This window comes from Cheilinus undulatus, linkage group 23 (genome assembly GCF_018320785.1).
Source record: "Cheilinus undulatus linkage group 23, ASM1832078v1, whole genome shotgun sequence".
Taxonomy (NCBI): domain Eukaryota; kingdom Metazoa; phylum Chordata; class Actinopteri; order Labriformes; family Labridae; genus Cheilinus; species Cheilinus undulatus.
The window spans coordinates 26,537,785-26,559,396 of NC_054887.1; the positions used below are offsets into that span (position 1 = coordinate 26,537,785).

The window sequence follows — 21,612 nt, forward strand, 5'->3', positions numbered from 1 at the left end:
TGCAGTCATGGAAAACCAATCTGTTCTCCATGAATTCAACCACTAGCTAAATATTTGTTAGTGATCCAAAGAAATACCACGTAATTACACAATTTTCCGTGATCTTGAATAATTTCTCAGCATTAAACCAATTTCTTTAATGTCAAGTCATTGTTTTTGTGCATGTGACTTTAAGTATTGCTTACCTGCAACTCCTAATTTCACCTGCGTCTTGATTTTAATTTCCTCAATTAGCATTTTAGATCATATTCACAGCTTGTTCCTGCATGTAATTGAAAATGACTGTTTTCTGTCTAAGGCTGACAAGGAGAGTGCTGCTGTTTTGAAGAATGATATGAAGACTTATTGGATTATTATTCAGTAGGGTACATAGCTCCTGTTATTTGTAGGAGCTTGGTAAACTCTTAAATCCTGTCAGTTAATGCATGAAGAAGGTTCTCAGTTGAAAGATTATGACGGTCCACTGAGGGTCAGAGCACAGCGTGGGGCTACAGTGGGACTGTTAAAAGCAGAAAGGAGGGATATTTAAGAACTTCTACTGCCCTTTCATACACTTCACTGTGTTGTAATCCATGCTCAGGCTCCCTCGAAGCCACACGGCAGCTATTGAAGACATTTCAGGAATTACTGACAGAAACCGATAGCTCTCCTCAAGGCAATAGCTCCCAAAGTGACACTGGGCTGAATGAAAGCCTCCTTTCTGCAGTAAAAAGGCAGCTGCAAAAGTATGATGCTTCAGTTATTGTTAATAGGATGTAATACCAAGTATATGCAAGATTACCAATTTAAAGAGAGTGTTGCTAGCATTGTCTTGTAAGGTTTCATACACTTAAGTAAACTTATCAAGCATTTCCTGTATAACTGTTGAAATTAAGTCACTGATGTTTGATCCCTGGAGGTTTTAAGCCTGCACGCTGCACTTTGCAATAACATCAAAGCTCCATGTACCTGTGGTCAAGTTTATAGCTTTGACATCCAGTAACCATGCTGACAAATCCATCCATGTAAAGAATAGGCAGAGCGCCTTTAGGATTCATTTAACCCATTAGGACCCACACCCATTTCTACTAGAAAAATTAAGATTTTGGGGGGGGGGCATAACATTGACTCGGTGGACTAGATGCAACACATTTCTGACATTTTTTTTAAATGCCTATATCCAATGTCAAAAATATAACATGTTACATATATGTCACATTGTGCTTTTATGATAAATTTATTATCTTTTATTAGCAAATACATTCACTTTCCAGTCTTGACTGCCCGTATACAATTTTATCCTTTCATTTCTATTTATACAGCATAGGTCAAGATCAGTTGAACAACAAACAAATTCATTTTTCAGTTTTTTTCCACTTTTAACTCATTTTTGCAGTGTCTTAGCCCAATTTTTCTACTTAATCTGGCCATTTAAGCAACTTTTCTGCCTCTTTATTCTCATTTTTGCCATTTGTAAACACTTTCCACCATTTTCCACTCATTTTTGCCCTTTTTTGTGTTTCTCTAACCCATTTTTACCTCTTATAATGGGTCTTACAATCTTAAAATGTTTCTTTGACTGTATGCTACTTTTAGTCCATTCTTTCCACTTTAGACTAATTTTCCTCACTTTTCAACCTGTTTTCGCTAGTTCAGTATTTTAACCCATTTTTGCTACTTAGTTGCCCATTTTTGTCTGTTGAACCCATTTTGGTCTCTTTCCCCCTTTCTTTTACCCTTTCACCACTTTTTATATTTCCCACCCATTTTTCCCCATTGTTGCATTTTTTTTATACAAATTTTTCCCACTTTAATTCCATTTTAGCCTCTTTTGAGCCCTTCTCACCACTGTTACCAATAATTTTGCCACTTTTTTCTACACCTATTCCATCTTTTCCACTTTTAACTCATTTTTTGTCCCTGTTAAGCCCTGTTTTCACTATCAGGCAGCCTTGCCAATCAAATGACCCCATCAGAATGTTCAGTGTGTTTCACTCAGGAACTTCATGAGTTAACATTTAAAGGCCATGTGACACCTGTACTTCAGTGGGTTCTTATGGGTTGTTATTGCATGTATGAACCAAGTGTCCAGTCCCATTTAACCATCACAGGGGCATCTGCTTTGTTTTGTTTCATTTCTTCTGTCTTAGTATTTGTTTGTATTGATTATTTACCACAACCCCTTGTACCATGGGCTTTGCATCAAATTTCAAGTGGTTGTAGTAGTTTTTGCCTGCATAGGTGAATCTCATGGATTTGTGCATCATCACTGATACCAGATTTATGGTGAAGTTAACAAAAAAAAAAAAAACAGTTGGTGGCAGCAAATGCTGAACTGCATGTTGCAGTGCACGCTTCAGATCAAAACAAATATGAATGAGAAAGTATCCACTCCCAGCAAGACTGAAACAGTGATACTGGATTTGTCTTTAAACACCAGAAAGTCAGGAGTTGGACGCAAGTCATAAAAATATTTGTTTTCAGGGCCAATAATATTTCTTAGTAATTCATGAGACCAATAACTGATATTTGGAACTGATGCATTTTTTATGATGTACAAAATGTACTTAATTTGGCAAAAGTAAAATTAGATGATCCAAAAAATGAAGGAAAATAAACAATTTAGTCTTAAGGCTCATTTATACTCTCTGCATGTATGAAAAGCTCTTGTTTAAAGTCCATCTTTAACCATTGTTTGACTCTGTAATGCCTCTGCAGGAATGTCACTGAGCCTACAGCCATATTTCATGTAGTCACTGATTTATTCCAGCATTTTTTACATGAGTTGAGATGTCATTTACCACTAGTTTCAGACTTCTCCCCAAGCCAAAAATCTCTGAGGGTTGGGAAGGGGCTGTGTGGTTTCTCTGGATGTCTGTGGTGCTGGAGTGTGAAGTCTTATATACACAGAATGAACCCTCCATAAAGCTGCACATACCCTACAAACACACAGGCACATAAATCAACACAACAGCCAGACTCCTTACAGGCCTGACTGAAAAGTGCTGCCCTGTTCCAGCCTGCTGTGGAGGTTATAGAGCAGAGAACAAGTTTGGCAAACTGAAACTACACCACAGGCCATTTCCCACAGATGTATTGAAGCTTTTTCAGACAGTCAGAGATCTCTGCCCAGCCCTGCTGAGTCTGACCATGCTGCCCTCGGGCCTCAGCTCTGTCTGACACATCCAGAGGAATGCTGATACTGCGATCTCTGGGTCAACCGTCCCAGCCAGACCCCCTGATGTTTGTTTGTCAGAAGTTCTTTCTACTTCTTTTTATTACACCCCCCATGAAAGCTGAACTCATTTTGAGGTCTGCTTGAATGCTGATTACAATATTATAGCCTTTGTTGGAGTGAAAAATGAGAGGTCAAGCAGACGTCAAGTTCAAAGCCAGACAGTGGAAGGCTTTCACTCGATAAACAGACAATTTTAAAAAAGCAACCCTAGGGCTTTGTGGCCAATACAAGCTTTGATTCCTGAGAATGTCTTGTACGCCGCTTGACTCGACTGTGTCCCCAAACAACCTTCCCACATTAAAAAAAAATCCTGTTGTGCAATTTCAGGCCTTAAAGCAAATGAAACGACATCTGATTTCGGACATCGTGAAAGAAGCCAGGCGAGGGTCAACAATGGGGATACATCTTACACAGACTAGTGGTAAATCTTGAAAATATACAGCTTTATTTTTCTCTGAGAATACTTTTCATGTTTGTTTTCTTTGGTCTGTGTGACCTAATTATGCTTTTATTTTGGCTTCAGCTTGAGGTTTTATCTTAAGAGATCCTTTGAGTCAAACTAAATCTTAAGTTTGCTTCATAAAAGACCAAAAAACCCCGATGTTTTCTTTTCTCTGTGCAGAAAAAAAGGCACAGCTATGAATAACAATCTTGAGCCTTTTTCTCAAACATGCAAGCAACTCTTATTGGTTTTTCTCTTCATCAAGCTTTATTTTTTTTTGGGGGGGGGGGGCTTTCTAGGGCCTTTGAAGGTTAAATCCACACCATAACTTCAATATTGAACATCTTTTTCAACATTTTTAAGCCATTTTTGATCATCTCAGCTGTTACCTGAGCATTAGCTCTAGTCTTGAGTTCTCAAAACATATGTCACATGGTCTGTGACAACCAATGGCAGGCTGTCCCATTGTCTCATCATGGTTTGCCAACCAGGGCATGTGCAACACTGAAACTGAGCCTGAATGACTCATAATGGAGAGAAAGAGACACAGAGAGGCTGTGATGTGTCCCTCTTTGTCACTGCAGACAGGAAACTGCTTTGAACAATGACTCAAAAGAATCAAATTCCAAAAAAACACAAGAACCATTTTTGTAAATATGTTAATATTTTGAAGACTTGTCACAGAATAGTTCAGTGTTTTACTTTTTAGACCCAAAGACATGGGAGAATAAGTGTGTCCAAAAAAGTCTTAGTCATTACTATTTACTGTGTGTAATTCTGTGTGTATTTTTTGAGTTTTAATTTCCATTTAGTTTTTTTGTCTTTATATTCCTACATTTTTCTAAAAATAGCATAGGTCTCAGAGTGTTTACATTACAGCCAGCTCTTTCATCACTGGATTATCCTGAATTATCATACACTTAGAACAAATGAGTCAAGAGTTTAAACATATCTTAAAAACACAGTTTAAATTATTATAATATAAATTGCTCCAGTACTGGGCTAAAGTCAAGCCAAGTCGATCCGTTGCAGCACAAAACCTGTGTTAGAGCCTTTGACATGCTGACAGAGGTGCTCTGCAAGGCATGCATACTCACTTTGTGTTGCTTTTACTACACGCATCAGACTTGCATGTTAATTACGCTGACACAAGTGCATGACATTTGTTTAGTTATCTTGCTGTTTTTGAGTGAAATAGGCTGATGAAGGGACTGGAGCTGAGATGTTGTATGTTACATAACACTGGTATTTTATGCTGTGACTTGTAGTCTGAGCTATTGGTGGCATCGGTTATGCCACTGTGTGCACTGGAACACAACACATGTTAGAACTGGTGTGTTGGTGTTGCAAAAATCTGTTTCATGGCAGAAATTGTACTGGTGTTAGTGCTAATGCTAGTTTACCACCCACCTCTACCTCCAAATGTCTATATTTGTTCAAGTATCCTGCCAGAACTAAAAAAAACTAATGTATTTTGCCAAATTATTACTTTACCAACTACCTCTTTGTGATGAATTTTTTTTTTTTTTTTATCACCTTTAATTAGCTTTTATCCTTCCACTTTCAACATGGATTTTAACAGTGGAGTATATTTTATCTAACAGAACTTATTACAAAGTTTTAGGACCTTACCATGCAGGGGATAACTGACCTGCAGCAGCAGCCAAAGTTTTTTTCTTTTTTTTTTTTTTACCAGATCTTGAAGGTGCTTTTTCAATCCAGTTTATAAAAAAAAAACCTTATTAAGGCAATCAATATATGCTTAATTTTAAAGATTTGGGTCAACTTGAAAGACAGTGTCATGTTGCAGGACTCATGACTCAGTAGCAGGCTCAAGACTTGGACAATGGAGCAAAATTTCAATCTCCATCCCTAGTCACATCATTTTGGGGCTATAAAATGATTTCTCGCTCCTAATCAGAGTTTATGTAACTTCTCTGCACCTAACACTGACACTTAAGGCCTTGAGTATGGCATTAATATTACGTGTGGTCAGCTTAAACTGTTGTTTGAACTGAACAGCAATTCAGATTAAAACGCAGTGGTTATGAGTGTACCAGAGCCTCATCTTCACAAATAGATCATCTTAATGAAGTCACAGTGCTGTGGCATTTGACAGGTAATTAATACATGCATTTAATTAAAGCCTGCGGTATATGAGTGTGCCTGCCCTGCCTTGCTTTTCTCTTGTTTGGAGATAAATCTGACATTTTAGTGGTCTGGGCGCTGGCAGGGTGTTAGGACAGCATGGGCAATATATCAGAGCTTAATCAGGTTCATTTAGGAAAAGAAAAAGAGGCCAGTGGTATTGAAAACTATGGAAGAACTAAGAAGAGCTGTGGGGTTAGTTATCCAAGCTAGAATTAAAATTTATGTTTATTTTTTATATTTTTCTCAACTAAAAAATAAGCTTGAATCACATGGATGGATTAAACAAATTTAAGTGTTTCCTATCCATATGTAGTTTCAAGCATGGATAGAAATGTCATTATAAATAGATATAATTGCATTTTCTTTCCAGCAGGCTCTCATAGATCATGCTTCTGTTAATTGCTGGATACAGCCCTATGTGTCATCTCTCTCTCTTTATGTTTGCATTGATGCTCCAGTGGTTGCCATGGATCCCACTGTGGATGTAACTGCCTGTATTGTGTTGGCACTGAGCAACATTTTTCTGTTGTGGAGACCTGACATCATTGGAAACTATTATCTATCAACTGTGCAAAGCAATGTAGACCAGAATGCAATCCAGGCTCAACTTTAATGTTTTTTATGTTGTGCAATTTAAAAATCAGAAACTGTTCATAAAAGAATACTGTGAGAGACGAGTTGACTACCCAGGGCTCACAGAGGAAAAACACCTCTTATTAACACCTCTTTTTATGGTTTCATATGTCTGTGATATATAATCCCATTCAACTATAAAAATGTGCTTGCCATCTGCAGAGTACCTCAGCACAATCTGCTCCTGTCTGCATGCACATGCGACCGAACATAAGGGTGATAAAAGCCTCTAGCAGCCCATCATTTCTACCTTTTTATATTATCACTAATGCTGCAGGTCTACTACCACACAATGTACTCCACTTACTCAAATTAAGCATGAGCGGCCTCACTTTGACATTCACTTAAAACGCAAATGTTGGACTGAGGCACCCTGGCTGCTGTTGTGCAGAAAAAGTCAAACTCACAGAGATATTAGTCGCCTGGGGTAGATAGAGGTTTAGAAAAGAAGACTGATCAGTTTTTTTCCCCAAAGAGCAAGTTTCCAACCACAACAGGCATTCCAGTACACAGTGAAGCTCCACTCCAGATGTCTATTCTTTAATTCTTCATGTGCAGAGGGATGGGCATGATAGCTGAGGCGAGAGCAGAGCGGCGATACGTGCTTTACTTGGGTTCCTTAAGTAAACACTATTGTGAGGCCCTGACATTTGGTGCTGTTGTAAACAGGAAACAGAGAGGATTCTGGGAATCTGACAGCTTCTTTTCAGCTCACACTTGTGTCTGTTATCTTCTTGATATCAGACTTATCATCAATGTTAGTCATGTTGTATGTATTCATTTTTTACCAAACTTTCTGGTATTTACCTAAATTATGGCTCAGATAATTATAAACGATGATATCTCAACTCATCTCCAGCATGTCCTGATGTTAGAATATCCTTTCCTGCACTATCCAATGCACCTGGGCTGGATGCGCCAGTATTACAAAACTGAAATATAAGTCAAGAGTAGATGATTTTTGTGGGGAAATCCAGATTAGACATTCCTTAATTGTCCCACTATTGTAATGTTAGTATCAATAAGACAAGAGTTTTCTGGAACAGTGGTTCTCAGTTAGTGGGTTGGGACTTGAAAGTGGGTCCAGACCTCTTGTCAGCTGAAATGTGCACCTTGAAAAAACTGCCAAAATGTCTGAGACTCTTTTAAAACATGCTTGATTCTATTTCTTTCATTTTACAGGTTTTTTTTTTTTTTTTACCATCATAGACCCAAACTCACCTACTACTTGAGAAAGATTGGTCTAGGGTAGTAGTTCCCAACCTTTTTTCCATTAGAGTCCCCCCTTCAATGTGTTTTTGGGCGCACTTTGCAGCAAACCCATCAGTGTCAGATGTCTTTCCCATTAAGAGCTAGGTGCACCTGCAGGCTACTGTGTTGGTATTTACACTGAAGATTGTATTTTTTTACTTTCTTACAAATTCAAATACAGCTAACTCTCAGTTTTCTTTCTTAAATGGTTTCTCTGAACACACAAAATACCTTTAGGCTTTATTGCTGGTGATATTCATAGTTTTGTATAAGATTTACTATAAATACAACTCATTGAATGTATGTGCATTTCTACGTGTTTTTCTGAGTGTACAACAGAATACACACAATGGAGCAAGTGTGTAAGGAGAGCTCAAACAAACAGAAATTTCTCAGTCCTCTGTCCCATTAGATATTTTTTAATGCATCAGCAAATGCACCGGTTTGAAACTGTGGAGTACGTACACTGAAGTTTGCTGATAAATGCCATCTTTCTAATGCATCCTCTGAATATCAGGAACATATTGTACCACAGACTTTAGACCAGGTTTATTTGGTTTAAGGCATTACTATTTTCTGTGCCATCAAGATAGAAACACACTGACTTTGCATGGCATTACAAGAACCCGAGCTTGTATTTTTATGTTATTCATGCTATAAAATGAGTTAAGTTTCAGTAACCCTCTGACTCTCTGTAGATGCTCCAAAAATCCATAACTTCAGTCATCACATCCCTCATTCATCCTTCCACAAGTTCTCTTCGCCTGTTTCCACGGTCCAACCGGCCAGAAAAATACACTGATTGATTTGATGATGTAAGGAGCAAAAATATCCCATATATGGTTGCACACTGTTCCCCATTTTCCCTTTATTTGGGATAGAAGAAATGAGCAGCAAATTGAAATACTGGAGGGCAAAATCTGGCTACAACTCTTTCCAAAATAAACTTTCGGATTCCCAATTCCACATTTAAGGCAACTTTGTGCATAGCAGAGTGGTTAGTCACAGTATAACTCAGTGTATGTTGACATAGACTGACTTCTGTTTAATTTCATTCTCTAAACTCTGAATCCTCTACCTCTTTATTCCCTCATGTTGTTAGGTCTTGTCTTGCAATTGTCCCCTTGCAAGTTGGCATCTTTAAATTGCTGCAAGGACAGGGGAATGGATGAAATACAAAGATATATATCTGATACAAGAAATCTCTGTGACTTGAAGGAGTTAATTTAAATTGCAGGGATTGTGTCTGTTGTATACATGCTGGAGATGGAAAAAGGAGCAAAGAGTCTCAGCAGGAGATGGAGTAGTAAGAGTCAGAAAGAAAAGAGGCCTGGCGTTTTCCCCAAGGATGGCTGATAAACCGTTTGGCAGGAAAGGCTTTGCAAATGACTGCATTCCTTGTTAACCTTGTAAGGCTATTTTTACTGCTAAAGAGCCTTTTGAGCGGGCACCTTTTGTTCGCCCTGCAGCGCGAAACAGGAAAGACCAGTTTGCATTGTGCTCCTGTGGGAGTTTGGCCGCCATCTCACCGTCTCTCATCACCATCCAACCATCCATCCTAATGTCGAGCTCTGTTTACGCCATGCATCTTCACAACCCCTGACAGATGAACCCAGTCACTCAGCTTCACAGTTCACTGTAAAGTAATACAAAAAGGAAGCAGAGGCCATGCACATATTTCACGATAAAGTGAAGATTGCAAGGAGTGAAATTGGACCGTTTCCCAGGGAGTGTTCAAAATCTCCACCTAAATAATAATCACTCTCTCCCCACTCTGCTGTCAAAGATGCATTCTCCCTGTATTTGATTGGCTTTTATATTGTTTTTAGGGGACATTCCTTTGCAGGAAAAATTCCCTCAGACTGTCCCAGTGAGGTGAAAGGCCCTGGAACACACCATCTTCCTGCTGCCAGAGTCCCTTAAGTGTTAGTAGTGTTTGAGTTGCAGCTCCTCAGGGATTCCTGGAAGTGAATGTGATCACGTCTTAAGAGGATTAAAAGGAGACCCTGGTCGTGTTCAGCCACAGGTCAACATCGCTGTGATGGTGGGAACGACCTCGCCTGTCACCACTCATCTGTCAGTGCGTTAGTATGCACTGAAGAGAGGGAGCTGCTGTCAGCTGTCTGCAGGGACTAGATTTCTTTATTTTAAAGCAAAGAAGCAACTGATTTCATCATCATTTTTACACAGCAGGGATTGTGCAAATCAAACTAACTTTTTGCTGATGTTAAAGAGTAGCTATAACTTCATAACAAGCCTACGTGGATGACAAAAATTCAGCCTCATTTCACAAAGCATCACTCACAAATTCTGAAGTCATAGAAATCATGAACCAATCATTTTGAGCTCCAATACCAACCAGTTATCCAGACTTTGAGTATCTGCCAATAAAGATGTGATTCAACAGGATATCAGCGTTAGATAAATAATCAATATTCCACAGTGTGACACTGAGACTGAGAGGCAAGGATGTGGGAGGTTGCATCAGACATTCCCAACTTTTTCCAACTTTAAACAAATACATATATACTGAAATCATATGTGAAAGTGCACTGTATGTGGAAAGCAACTGAAGCTGAGTACTTCTTCATAGTTCATGGCCATTCCTTGCTGCATATATTGTCTCCATTGTCTCATTGGCTCTTAATGTGGGATCTTTGCAGAATTTTTGCCTGTCGCCTGTAGTGCTGCAGTGAGGTCATAACTTCAGGTGTTTGCTTTAAGACAAATCCATTAGCTCTTTGGTTGCCAAGGTAGGGTCTAGGACCTGCAAGGTGGGGTGCTAAAGATCCTGGCGGGAGGGGGCTTTATCTATACAATCGTCTTTTAGTATGATACACATAACCTATTTTCTATGTGTTTTGTCAATGAAAAAGTACACTGCATTAGCTAACACACTCTGTGTTTGTGTAGCTCCTTGGGTAGAGCAGGCACCCATATACAGAAACTACAGTCCACGATGCACAGGTGGCTGGATCAAATCCTGATCATGGCACTGTTTAGTACATGTCTTTTCCCACTCTCCCTCCCCGTACTTCTTGACTCTCTTCTGCTGTCCTCTCCAGTAATGGCAAAAAGCCCATAATTGTATCATAAATATTGATATTAATTTTTGTAGAGACCTGACTGAACAGCTTTCAAATTTTGTTTACATAACAGGCAAGTGTTTTGTCTCTTTTTTACCTTCTTGGAAATTCCACATCTTTTGATCATGCCATTGCATTTAAATACAGTAAGTTTTTACTCCTTGACTGATCAGCTTTAGCGTTAAAAGCTATTTAGACTTTGTTGTTGGCTTCTTCCATGCTATGGTGGCACCACCTAGCAAAATGCACAGGCCAGTGCACTGAACACAGTGATGTAGCACACTCACATGCTGGCTATAAATACAAAGAAGCATAGAATGGATACGTATATATCGGCCACATTAAGTGGCCCATCGTCACTGATATCTAATCTAGCTATATGAGTCAGGGTTGGAATGGTATGCAACACCAAGCATGGACTGGCACATTCCCAGTGAAAGGGAAACTAAAAGTTCCCTACAAGGCTAGTTAGGTGACAAAAGTGCAAACAAGAAAAGTATTGAAGAGACAGACTTGTGGGATCGAAATAAACTTTATATTCAAAGTACTTATCACATTGGTTTTGGAGAAGCTTTGGACCTGTTCCATGAAAGGGATTTGTTTGCAGCAAACTTTGCATGAGCCCCATTTTATGAATAACAAATTTCCCTAAGACTCACATCATCAGATTGCTTTTGTTTCTGTTGTGAACAATGTAAAATAACCCTGAAGAAGTAATTTCAAGAGGTGAACCTTAGTCTGCGTGTCTCTGAGTTTGTGAAGTAAACCCCAGCATTTGTCCATAGACATTTTCTCAGAGGTGGTTATGACTTGGTTTGAGGAAAACATCAGACTGTGCATGCTGTTCAAATGCCTGTTTTCCTTCTATTCTTAATCTGTAATTTTCTCCCTCTTTTTCAGAGCCTGGACGAGCTGGATGATGATGAGGCAGGGGAGAAGGAGCGGAGAGAGGAGGAGGAGCTGGTTCAAGCCAACACTTTCCAGAATGAGGCCATGACAGCTGACCCTGCCACAGGACACATTCTGGTATGAAATGGCATCAGGGGTGGGAGGGAGGAGACTACAAAGACATGCACTTAATTATGTATTACATTTGGATAGTTTTGGGTACATCCACTCATGTTTTTTTTTAAGTTTAATTAAATTTCAGTGTTTGACATTAGCTTAGAGTTCAGGTAAAGTTCATTTGCAGGCAACAGATGCTCACAACATCCTAGAGGGAACATGGTGTCTCTGCAGCAGTGGTAGCATATTAAAGTCCACTTTGTCTGCCATAGGTGCATATGATTCTCTCCCCCACTTAACACCTCCATCCAGCAGATTATTGCACAGATTGATGGATCAGTGCTGCCAAACAGAGGCACTGTTGCTCAAGCAGACACAGAGAGAGTTCAGGATCTTAGTTTCTGAGAAAAAAAAACCCACTGATGCAAAAACCCAAAGGTGTCTCTCCATTTCATCATCACTGTGAAATCAGTTAAAAGCAACAGAAACAGACTAAAATACTCTTAGAGCTACCTGGAGAGATTGGTCCTTACAAGTCTGGGGCTGAGTGTAATGTGCCTATTCTTTAAGGGTCATAAACTTTAAGATATTTCAAACACCGGTGCAATCATTTTTGTGACTTGCCTGAAATTGGGGGCTGAAATTGCCTGCAACAGTATGAAATCTTGCATTATTTCCATGTAAATGAAGGCTGTAACTAATCCTGACCTTTCTTTTTGAACTCAAATAACTGTTTATTCTATAACTAAGATAAATATTTAACATAAAGTTGCACCTGTTTTTTTAAAAGCACAAGCTGAAAACAGGTAAAAAATGAGTTTCTGGTCTTGAAAGACCAAATAAATGGTAAATGATGAAATAGTTTACAACTTATCTGTAGTTTACACACTTATTGAACCGCCCATCAGGCTCCAGAGGAGGAATATTATGTTCATCTAAATATTTATGGAAGGAAATCAACAAGTGAATATCTTTTTCATGCATGCAGATGGTGATAATATACGAATAAAAAAACAAAATGATGAGAAAATGGTAGGAAAATACACTTGGGTGGCAAACACAAGTGTAGTCTTGCATTTTATTGCAAAATGGACGTACAGTTTTACTTGGCAGAGAAGGCTCTGCTCAAAAGATGCTCCCTGGGTTAGTCAAGCAGCGTGCTTTGACTTTTCAGGGAGCACATAGCTAGAAACCTCCATGTAGATAGATATGTTTATTACAATGCATATTAAATATAAAAAAAAAGTTCTAAAACAATTAATCTGTTGTATGTGAGGGTGCAACAGCTTTATGCTATAAAGGAGGAGGCTGGGGTGGAGGAGGTTAAGCTTTTCCAGCAACAGTAGCAGCATAGTGCTGCAGGGATTAGTAAGAAGGGCAGCATATTTAAATGCACTGCTGTGTTGAGAGAAAGAGCTGTGATTGGCTGTGGGAGCTGCGAGGTGATAACTGGGATCAGCTGGCCATCAGCCAATTTCGGCTGGGTGTATGACTTCCGTGTCCTGCACGAACTAATGGTAGGCTTTTGTTTAGTTTGTAACAACTCGCACAATATTCAACAATATTTCCTCAGAAAGTTGGATTAATTTGATTGGTTTGTTTAAAGTCATTACCATTTTTTAAACTACTCTTCTTTGTTTTGTTTTACTGCTCTGGTTCAAGTTGTTGGCTTCGTAGCTCAACTCTGCCAAGTGATTACTGGTGGTAATGCAGCATTTTTTCCATGTCTGTAAGCATGGAGAGAAATACAGAAATACGGACAAAATTGACTTCTAAGGACAGAAAGCTACATCAGTATCTGTATGGGCTGTGCATCTTTAAGCATAAATGGGCCTTTATTGTAACTATTAACTTTAATGAAGCATCATCTATAGCAGTATTCAGGATTTTTCCATAAACTGAGGTATAAATGCTTTATTGATGCATTTAGTAGCATTAGTAAGCATAATCCTTACCCTAGCCCTCACCAGACCCCTTTACTAACTCTTTACTGATGCATCAGTTAAGCATTTATGGCTTAATTTACAAATGAAATTTACAGTAGTTAATAATGCTTTATGCAAGATGAGTGAACTGTTTAAGTATTCTTGACTAATGCATCAACATAGCATTTGTAATTTTGTTTATAAATGATGCATAAATTAGTTCAGAATTATTTTTTAATAATGTTAAATATTTACCTGTGCTGTACTAATGCTTAATGTAGTTAGAATAAAGTGTGTCCTGATTATTAGTTGCAGTAGTTAAAGCAGCATCCTTTGCATAAAGCCGAGTTTGGTGTCCATCCAAAGTAAACCCAATGCATGTCACAATTTACTCTGAGTATGACCTATCTCCTCCTCAGTGTGTATCCAACACTGATGATGTCATCCAAATAATTCTAGTTATCTTGGCGAGTAATTTGGTGTTTATTTGATAGAAGTGAAGGAAGGCGTGCAGAGGCAGCCTGCTGCTCCTCCAAATAAGTCCAGAAGGAATCTGAATGTAGAGTAAGCAGTAGTCAAAAGAAACCAAATAGAAGAAGACATGCTCATAATTTGAGTCTTTTTATTTTGCTCGAGAACACTTGTTGATATTCAGCGGTGCAGTGTACTCAATTTGAAACGCAAAGTGAAAGCAAGCATAAGAAAACCATCCAGCTGTGTGACAAACTCTGCAGCCTCCTCGGTGTATTTTTCTATGTAAAACATGTGATTGGCGTGAAAACTGCCATCTAAAGACATAAAACATACACGCGTGATGGCTCTGATGCTGAGTGAATTCTGTGGATGTAGCTCAAGAGTTTTGTTCCAGATGGATCGGCTGCTACGCATCAGCAGGCTTATTTTGTTTTGGGCTAGAGCCGTCTGAGGCTGTTTACGAGAGGAGAGGGCCTGTGTATGAAATATGTACACAAACAGCACACAAACAGGAAGATTGTGACAGCACCTGCTGAGTAGTGGGGAGGAAAAAAACTCAAAAGGTTCTGCTATTTACATGAGGTAGTCCAGAGCATAAATTAACATAAAACGCTTCCTTTTGGGCCGAACGATATTGGAAAAAAATTGATATTTGAATATTTCTTTCCTTTTTGATCGATATTTTTATATGGAATTATAGGAAACCAGATAAATTCAGTGAATGTTTTTGTACATCTTTTAAAGTTTCAGTCAAACAATTTTGCTCTTCTGTATCAGCCCTTTGAATCATTTTCTGATTTCAAATATAAACCCTTCCCTACTTTAGTCACTCACTGATCCAGCCCTCTCACACTAGCTCAAACACATAGACACATGCACAGAGAGCAGGTGGAGCGGCACATTTCTTGATTAAATTTACGAATGAGGTCATGGCTTGCAGTTTTGTTACTTGTTGCCCTCACCATAAAGCATTTCTGACTAGTTCTGTTTTGTTTGTATGACTTACCTTCTGACCTAAGCTCTCATTAAACAAAAGCTCATTGTGAACTGCCAGTAAATCACACACCACTCTGTTAAAGGTTCGTACATGTGGCCCCAACATCAAAGAGCACAAGGAAGAGGTGCTTCTGACAGCAATTTTCCACATCTGTGAGTCAGGGTCTGCCTCAGCTCTTATGCTGGTGTTCCTGTGGCGGCAGCATCACTGCCTGTAGTGTCTTTACTCTTGGCTCACATTCAGCCGATTGCTGCAAAACTGATAGAACAGTTCTGTACAGTACAGATGGATAATGATCCAAAACATATTGCAAAAGCAGCCCAAGACTGTCTGAAGGCAAAGAAATGGGATATCCATCAACAGTGAAGCCAGTCATGTAATCTCAACCCAATAGAGCACTCTTCAGTTATAAAAGACAAACTGAAGGCAGCTGCTGTAAAGGCCTGGTAAAGCATCTCCAGGGAGGAAAGTCATATTTAAAGATTTTTATGGGCTTCAGAATTCAGGAAGTCATTGCCTGTACAAGATTTTATCCAAATGTTAAAAACTATGGTTATATTTTTGATTGTCAGTTTTTCTGAATATATTTGAGCCCCTGAAAATGGAGATACACTGAATGCAATGGTACTGTGGTTCCTAAGTGCTATAAGGCTTATATTTGTTATATTAAAGCTGAGAGACACATGTTGATAGTTTTGTTTTAAAGTAGGGCTGCCAGCATTACTGCAATAACCTTGATTAATTAAGGTCCATTATTAATTCCAAGTTTGTTAAGCCCTGTCAACATTTCCCTGCAGCCACAGTGATGTAAAACGAGTCCACCGCTGCCCCTTAGAGAGCTCAGTGGACTAGTCAAAATTCATCTGCACCAAGTGTTATCAAACATTTACCTTTTTAGTGCTCCTTATTACTTCTGGAAGGTTTTTGACTCTCCCATGTGTGCTCATCCAGCTGATGTCTGCCCTATATTCTGGTCCAGAGAGTGCTGTGAAGTGTCAGGGTTCCACCTCTGGCTTCTTTGTAGTTGATTCTGGGGTGAGGCAGTGGTGTGTCAGCCCCTACGCTACCTGTGTCAACTGGATAATGGGGCTGGTAACAGGGGCAGTAAATGTGGAGTGTCATTTGGCGATGTCCAGATCACTGATCTAGACTTTGCTGATGATGCAGTGATCCTTGCAGAGACTGTAGAGGTCTTTGTGGGGGCTCTTAGCTTGCTGAATGAGGTGGCTGAAGTGCTGGGGCTGCACATTGCCTGGGCATAAACAAAGATCCAGGCATCTGGTGTTTCCCTCGGTATTGCCATTGAATCTGTGGATTGTGTGAGCATTAAAGTTATAAAGCCGTTCACCTACCTCAGCAACGTAATTCATCAATCTGCTGACTGCAAGGCTGAGATCAACCCCAGATTTGGAGGAGGCAGCTGGTAGGCTACTTGGAGAGATGGGGCCTGGGGCTGGGGCAGGCCTGAACGATGGCCACTGGGGGGCCAGAGCAGTACAGGACCAGGGTTGACGAAGCAAAGTGCCAAACCGGCATATGCTCCCATAACTGATATGACCTAAATTTCTTATGAATCCATTACAAATTCCTTTTCTGTTATTTTTTCAGTGATTAGAATCTTCGTTTAACCTGACATTCTTTATTATCTTTCAAAATAAAAGCAGGTCTTTATCCAAAGAGGAAGTTAATTACCTTTAGCTTGAGACAGTACAAAAATCCAAAATGAAGCAAGAAATTCTAAATGCAAAAAAAAGGAATTTGAAAATGCAAATTAGCTAAAGAAATTATGATGTTAATCATGATTAAAATGTAAAATTTTCTGACAACCCTTTGAAAAAACTTTGTAGTTATAAATACAAGCAAACTGAAAAAAATATTACTGTCCAAATATTTATGGACTTAACTGTATATCCGTTAAGTATCAGTATTGTGATTATAGCCTTAACTTTCCTGAGGAGTCACTGCATACATGATCATTACCTGACTCTGCTTTTCCAGGCTTCAGACAGAGCTTTTCTTTTCTTTTCAAAACTACATTTATAAAGAACGGGGGAAAAAGCATAATGGACAGCATGACTTGCATTGCTTCAAGCGCCTGACATCTCATGTCCTGTGATGTGACTATCATGCATGCTCACATCATAATTGAGATGGTAAAACCACATATCTTTTAACCTTGGCTTCAGTGAAGTCTTCTTTTTAGAGGTAGAATTTCTCAGTCAATCATGTGAAACAGAATCTGTCCATTTATGCCTGCTGGTTCTACTTTACCATCCTTACATAGAAAGACTAACACAGAGCAGATGTAGCTATGCAGAATGTAACCATTAGATGTCTCGCTGCCACTCAAATCAAACATATGAGACATTCAGATTCTGCTGGAGGTCCCGTGCCAGCTCGCTCATAAGGGGGCCGGCTGGGAGGAATAAAAAGAGCAGAGAGCGCGGTCAGTGGATTTACAACAGAGCTGTCAGTTGGACATCTGTAGAGACAGAGCATCCCAAATATGTGCCTCTTCTCCAGGGCCCCATCTATCAAAGGGGAGACAAGCAATTGCCATGTCAAACCTGGTTATGATATACAGCACCCCGTCTGGCCTTGAAGCTTGTATCAAGATATCAGGACAAAAAGTTCTTAAAAAGTGGATCATGTCAACTTCTGTTCAGAGCTGCTGGGCTGTTAAGAGTCTCCTCTGGTTTTGGAGCATTTCCCAACCAAAACAAGCTGTTAGTCTTCTGTCTCAGCTGCTCAAGACATAATGGAAATTCCACGTAGTATCTTGCATATCAAATATTTTATCAGATGTTTTATATTCTTTCCTTTTCCATCTGGAGGCCTGTGTGCTTATAGGAGCGATCTGTGTGTCCTTTCTGACAGGACACATGTATCTGATATGAGGAGGCCCTCTGCAGGCATGTGGTCCTGGTTATCAGGCCTTACCTCCCTCTGGTATGCATGTGCTACAAGAAAACCTGTTTCAGTGATCCAGGAGCCAGAACCATATGTAACATTCCTCAGGATCATCTGCATTTAAAGCGGCGCCAGGTCCAAAACACAGCCGTGTATGTCTTTTCCTCCCTCTCTCTTTCTCATATGGAAAAAACATACCCCTAACAATCTCCACTCAGGTCTCATTTGCATTTTTAATTATCACCTCTCTGTCCAAAAACTGGTGCTGATGCAGAGCGTCTTGTCTGAGCAGCAGGCTGTGTTTGCTACCTGTCAACTAGATTTCCATACAGGAGCTGTAGTCTCTATGCTCACAGAATTACATCCTGTAGCCTGAAACAATATTTGTTCACATTCACACCTCTGTTGATTTAAGATTGTACGGATTGGTGTTATAAGCCAGCTGAAACACATTAATATTTCTCTTTGACAGGACTGCTCCAAGCAAAAATACTTAAAGGAAACTGAAGCAAAGCTGATCAAATATCATTGAGATATCTTTTAAAACATCAACATAAAAAGAAACGTGCAGTAGTGGATAAGCTGCATGAGTTATTTGGCATGGGGGCAGTTAAACCTCATTAAATAGCCTCAAGGAAATGCATTGAATAACATGTAAATAACTACAGAAGCTCAGAGCAGACATCCATTAATTAAAGGAGTGATTTGTGGATGTTTCCCCTAGATGTATGTGCCACACCTGCAATCATGGTCAAATGTTCCTAAACTCTCTACATCTTTTTATTTTTGTCTTGTGAGTTAGGGTTGGTGCCCATGTGAACCTTAATTCTTTTTTTTTATTTCAGTCTATGTCCTTTAGGGGCTTGGGAGTGGACAGGTGGACATCAAAACATCCCCTTTACATGGATAAAAATGGCATTCCTTTTGAGATTTCTAAATTCAATGAGCTGTCGAGACATATATCATAGATCAAATCAAGCCCAACATATCCAACAAAGATGAATGTGTTTCATCAAACATTGAAAATGTCATGGTGTGATCCATCCAGGTGCACTAAAACAAAAATAAGCATTAATGTGCTTGAGTTCAGTGATAAAGTGTTTGTTTTATTGTTGATATTTGTCTCTGCATTCTCAGTAGCTCTGAGCTCCACAGCGGGGCTTATGGGAGCTGTCAGCGCAGCTCAAGCATGATAAATAAAGCCGCACAGGCGTGAATTGCATGCAGTGAAGAACATGAATTACGCTGACCTTGTCTCAGATTCGTATCCCAGATACAAACACACATAGGGGAGACAATTTCAAAAGGTGCAATTGTAATGTGTAATGTGGCAAATAAAATCTTGGATGTTTTCAGTAAATACAAGGAGATAGGGATTTTCAGCTTTTTTGACTGTTTATAATCCACAGAGGGAGGTAGATTATGAGTTTGGTCTCAAAGTTTCTCAGTTACGGATGTAATAATGGCCTATAAGTCATTGTTTATAAATGTAAAGGTCTTGGGAGGAGATCATCAGCAACAAGTAGACTATTTCCAAATTGTGAACACCTGCGATGGGGTCGAGTGTAGGAGAGAAGTCAGACAAATTGACTGACTCCACTATAATGAAATAGCCATTATTTATAGTTTTAATGGCAATGATTCTCTATAGTAGATCCATTTGGCTGCAAAAAGACATGAGTTTTAAATTCTTAATTAAAGAGCTACCTACACATATGGAGGCCCACAGGGGGTGCCAAAATCAACAAAAAGCTAGCTAGTGATTGACTACTGGTCATTAATAGATAGAGCTGAATGATTTGGGAAAAAAATCCAATTGCAAATTTTCCCCCAATATTGCAATTGTGTTTTTAATATGATATTATTTTCTAAGTTCCTCATCTTATGTAGTTTTTCAAGAACCACAATTAATAAATCATTCTACATAACAACCAACGCAAACTTAGATAGATTAAACAAGGGCTAAACAATTTTGAAAAAAATAATTATAGTGATTATTTTGACTCATGTTGTAAATGTCATACAAATTATTGTATTGGCAGGAGTGATGTTTTTATGCCACTCTCATTTTGATTAGAAAATGTGGAATTTTTTGTCTAAGCAATATTCGAAAAAATAGCCTGGTTAAAGAAATATTGCACCATCTGTGTTTTGAAAATTGCAGTAGTTCATATTGCAATTAATGGCCTAGCCTTATGTATTGCTGATATTCAATTTAAAAAAAAACCTGATTGGTAGAGTTGAAGTTTTGCTTCTAGTCTCTTGTCACTAAAACACCTGCTATTAACACTCTGGTTTCTGCTGAAAGGATCACTGTGTGTGCTGTAAATAGGATTGGGCAGTGTCCTTTGTTTGATACACATTAACCTTTCCAAATTTTTTTCTGTGGTGTATGGTATTACTGCCGGGTTAAAAAAAATCTAAATATGTTGTACCACACATTGGTGCATATCTGCTCTCTTTCCATCCCTCGTTCAGAGGTTTCTTAACAAACAATAAACATAATCTATTTCCAGATAGGTTCTGGGAATGTGAAATAAAGTAATGTATTGTGCTTCAAACAGATAAAGTTAGGCCATAAATCTAAATTTTTCACATTGTGTAACAATGGTGAGCTCCATCTTATCGTAAGTTCAAAGTTTAAGATTGTCTTTGTTATCCCTGAAGTAGGAATTCACCATTTTGTTTTTTAAATTTTTACCAATGTCTAATATACCCATTTTTACAAAATAATTTCAGCCATATCATACCAATATCAATACTTATATTCAAATGCAGGTCAGACCTAAAACTCCAGTCCTTAAAACAAACAATTTAAAGTTTTAGGATGGACAAATTAACACATTTCAGTCCTTAAATCACACTCTACTCATCAGCTTTGTGAATCAAATAAACCTTTATTTTGTCTGCTGCTGAAGGTCGGTCATCCTCCTCTGTCATTGGAGGGAGCAGCCGGAGTTAATTTTTACAGCTATTTTTAATTTTAGTCATAGCCTTAGCCTTTAGATAAAATGTCTCTTAGTTTTAGTCATTTTGGTCATTTCTACCCTTTATAGTTTTACTCTAGTTTTAGTCAACAAAAACTCAAAAGCTTTTAGTGTATTTTTAGTCCATAAAAAGTCCTCACATATTAGTTGTATCATTTAGTCAAAGCATTTTTCTCTTGCCTAAATCTGGTACCAAACTGTGGTAGTGTGTTCTATGCATCCTTCCAAACCTGTAATCCCTGCCTTTTACACCTGAGAGGCAGAATAGATGGAGATGAATTATATTTTGACAGTTTTACCCACAGTGGAGAAATTTCATGGATTTTAAATGTCCGATGAAAACTAGATTACTTTTTAGCCTTGCATCTTGACGAAAACTAAACTGACTTACAGTCAGTTTTAGTCATCACAGAGTCTTGGTCTAGTCTTTCTCATGGAAAAAAGGCTGTTGACAAACATTTTTAGTCAGTTTTAGTTGACAAAATTAACACTGGTAGCAGCCATGGTAAGATCCCACAAATTTTGTTACAAGAT

The 21,612-nt window shown here is 38.8% G+C and overlaps 1 protein-coding gene across 2 annotated transcripts in view; it reads left to right on the plus strand.

Moving 5' to 3' along the window:
- Window positions 1-21,612, plus strand: part of pawr (PRKC, apoptosis, WT1, regulator) — a 97,444-nt gene that overhangs the window by 55,440 nt on the left and 20,392 nt on the right. For both annotated transcript variants that reach the window (XM_041781116.1, XM_041781117.1), the window contains exon 3: window positions 11,681-11,806. In XM_041781116.1, the coding sequence (XP_041637050.1) occupies window positions 11,681-11,806 (126 nt within the window). The remainder of the gene's footprint in view (window positions 1-11,680; window positions 11,807-21,612) is intronic.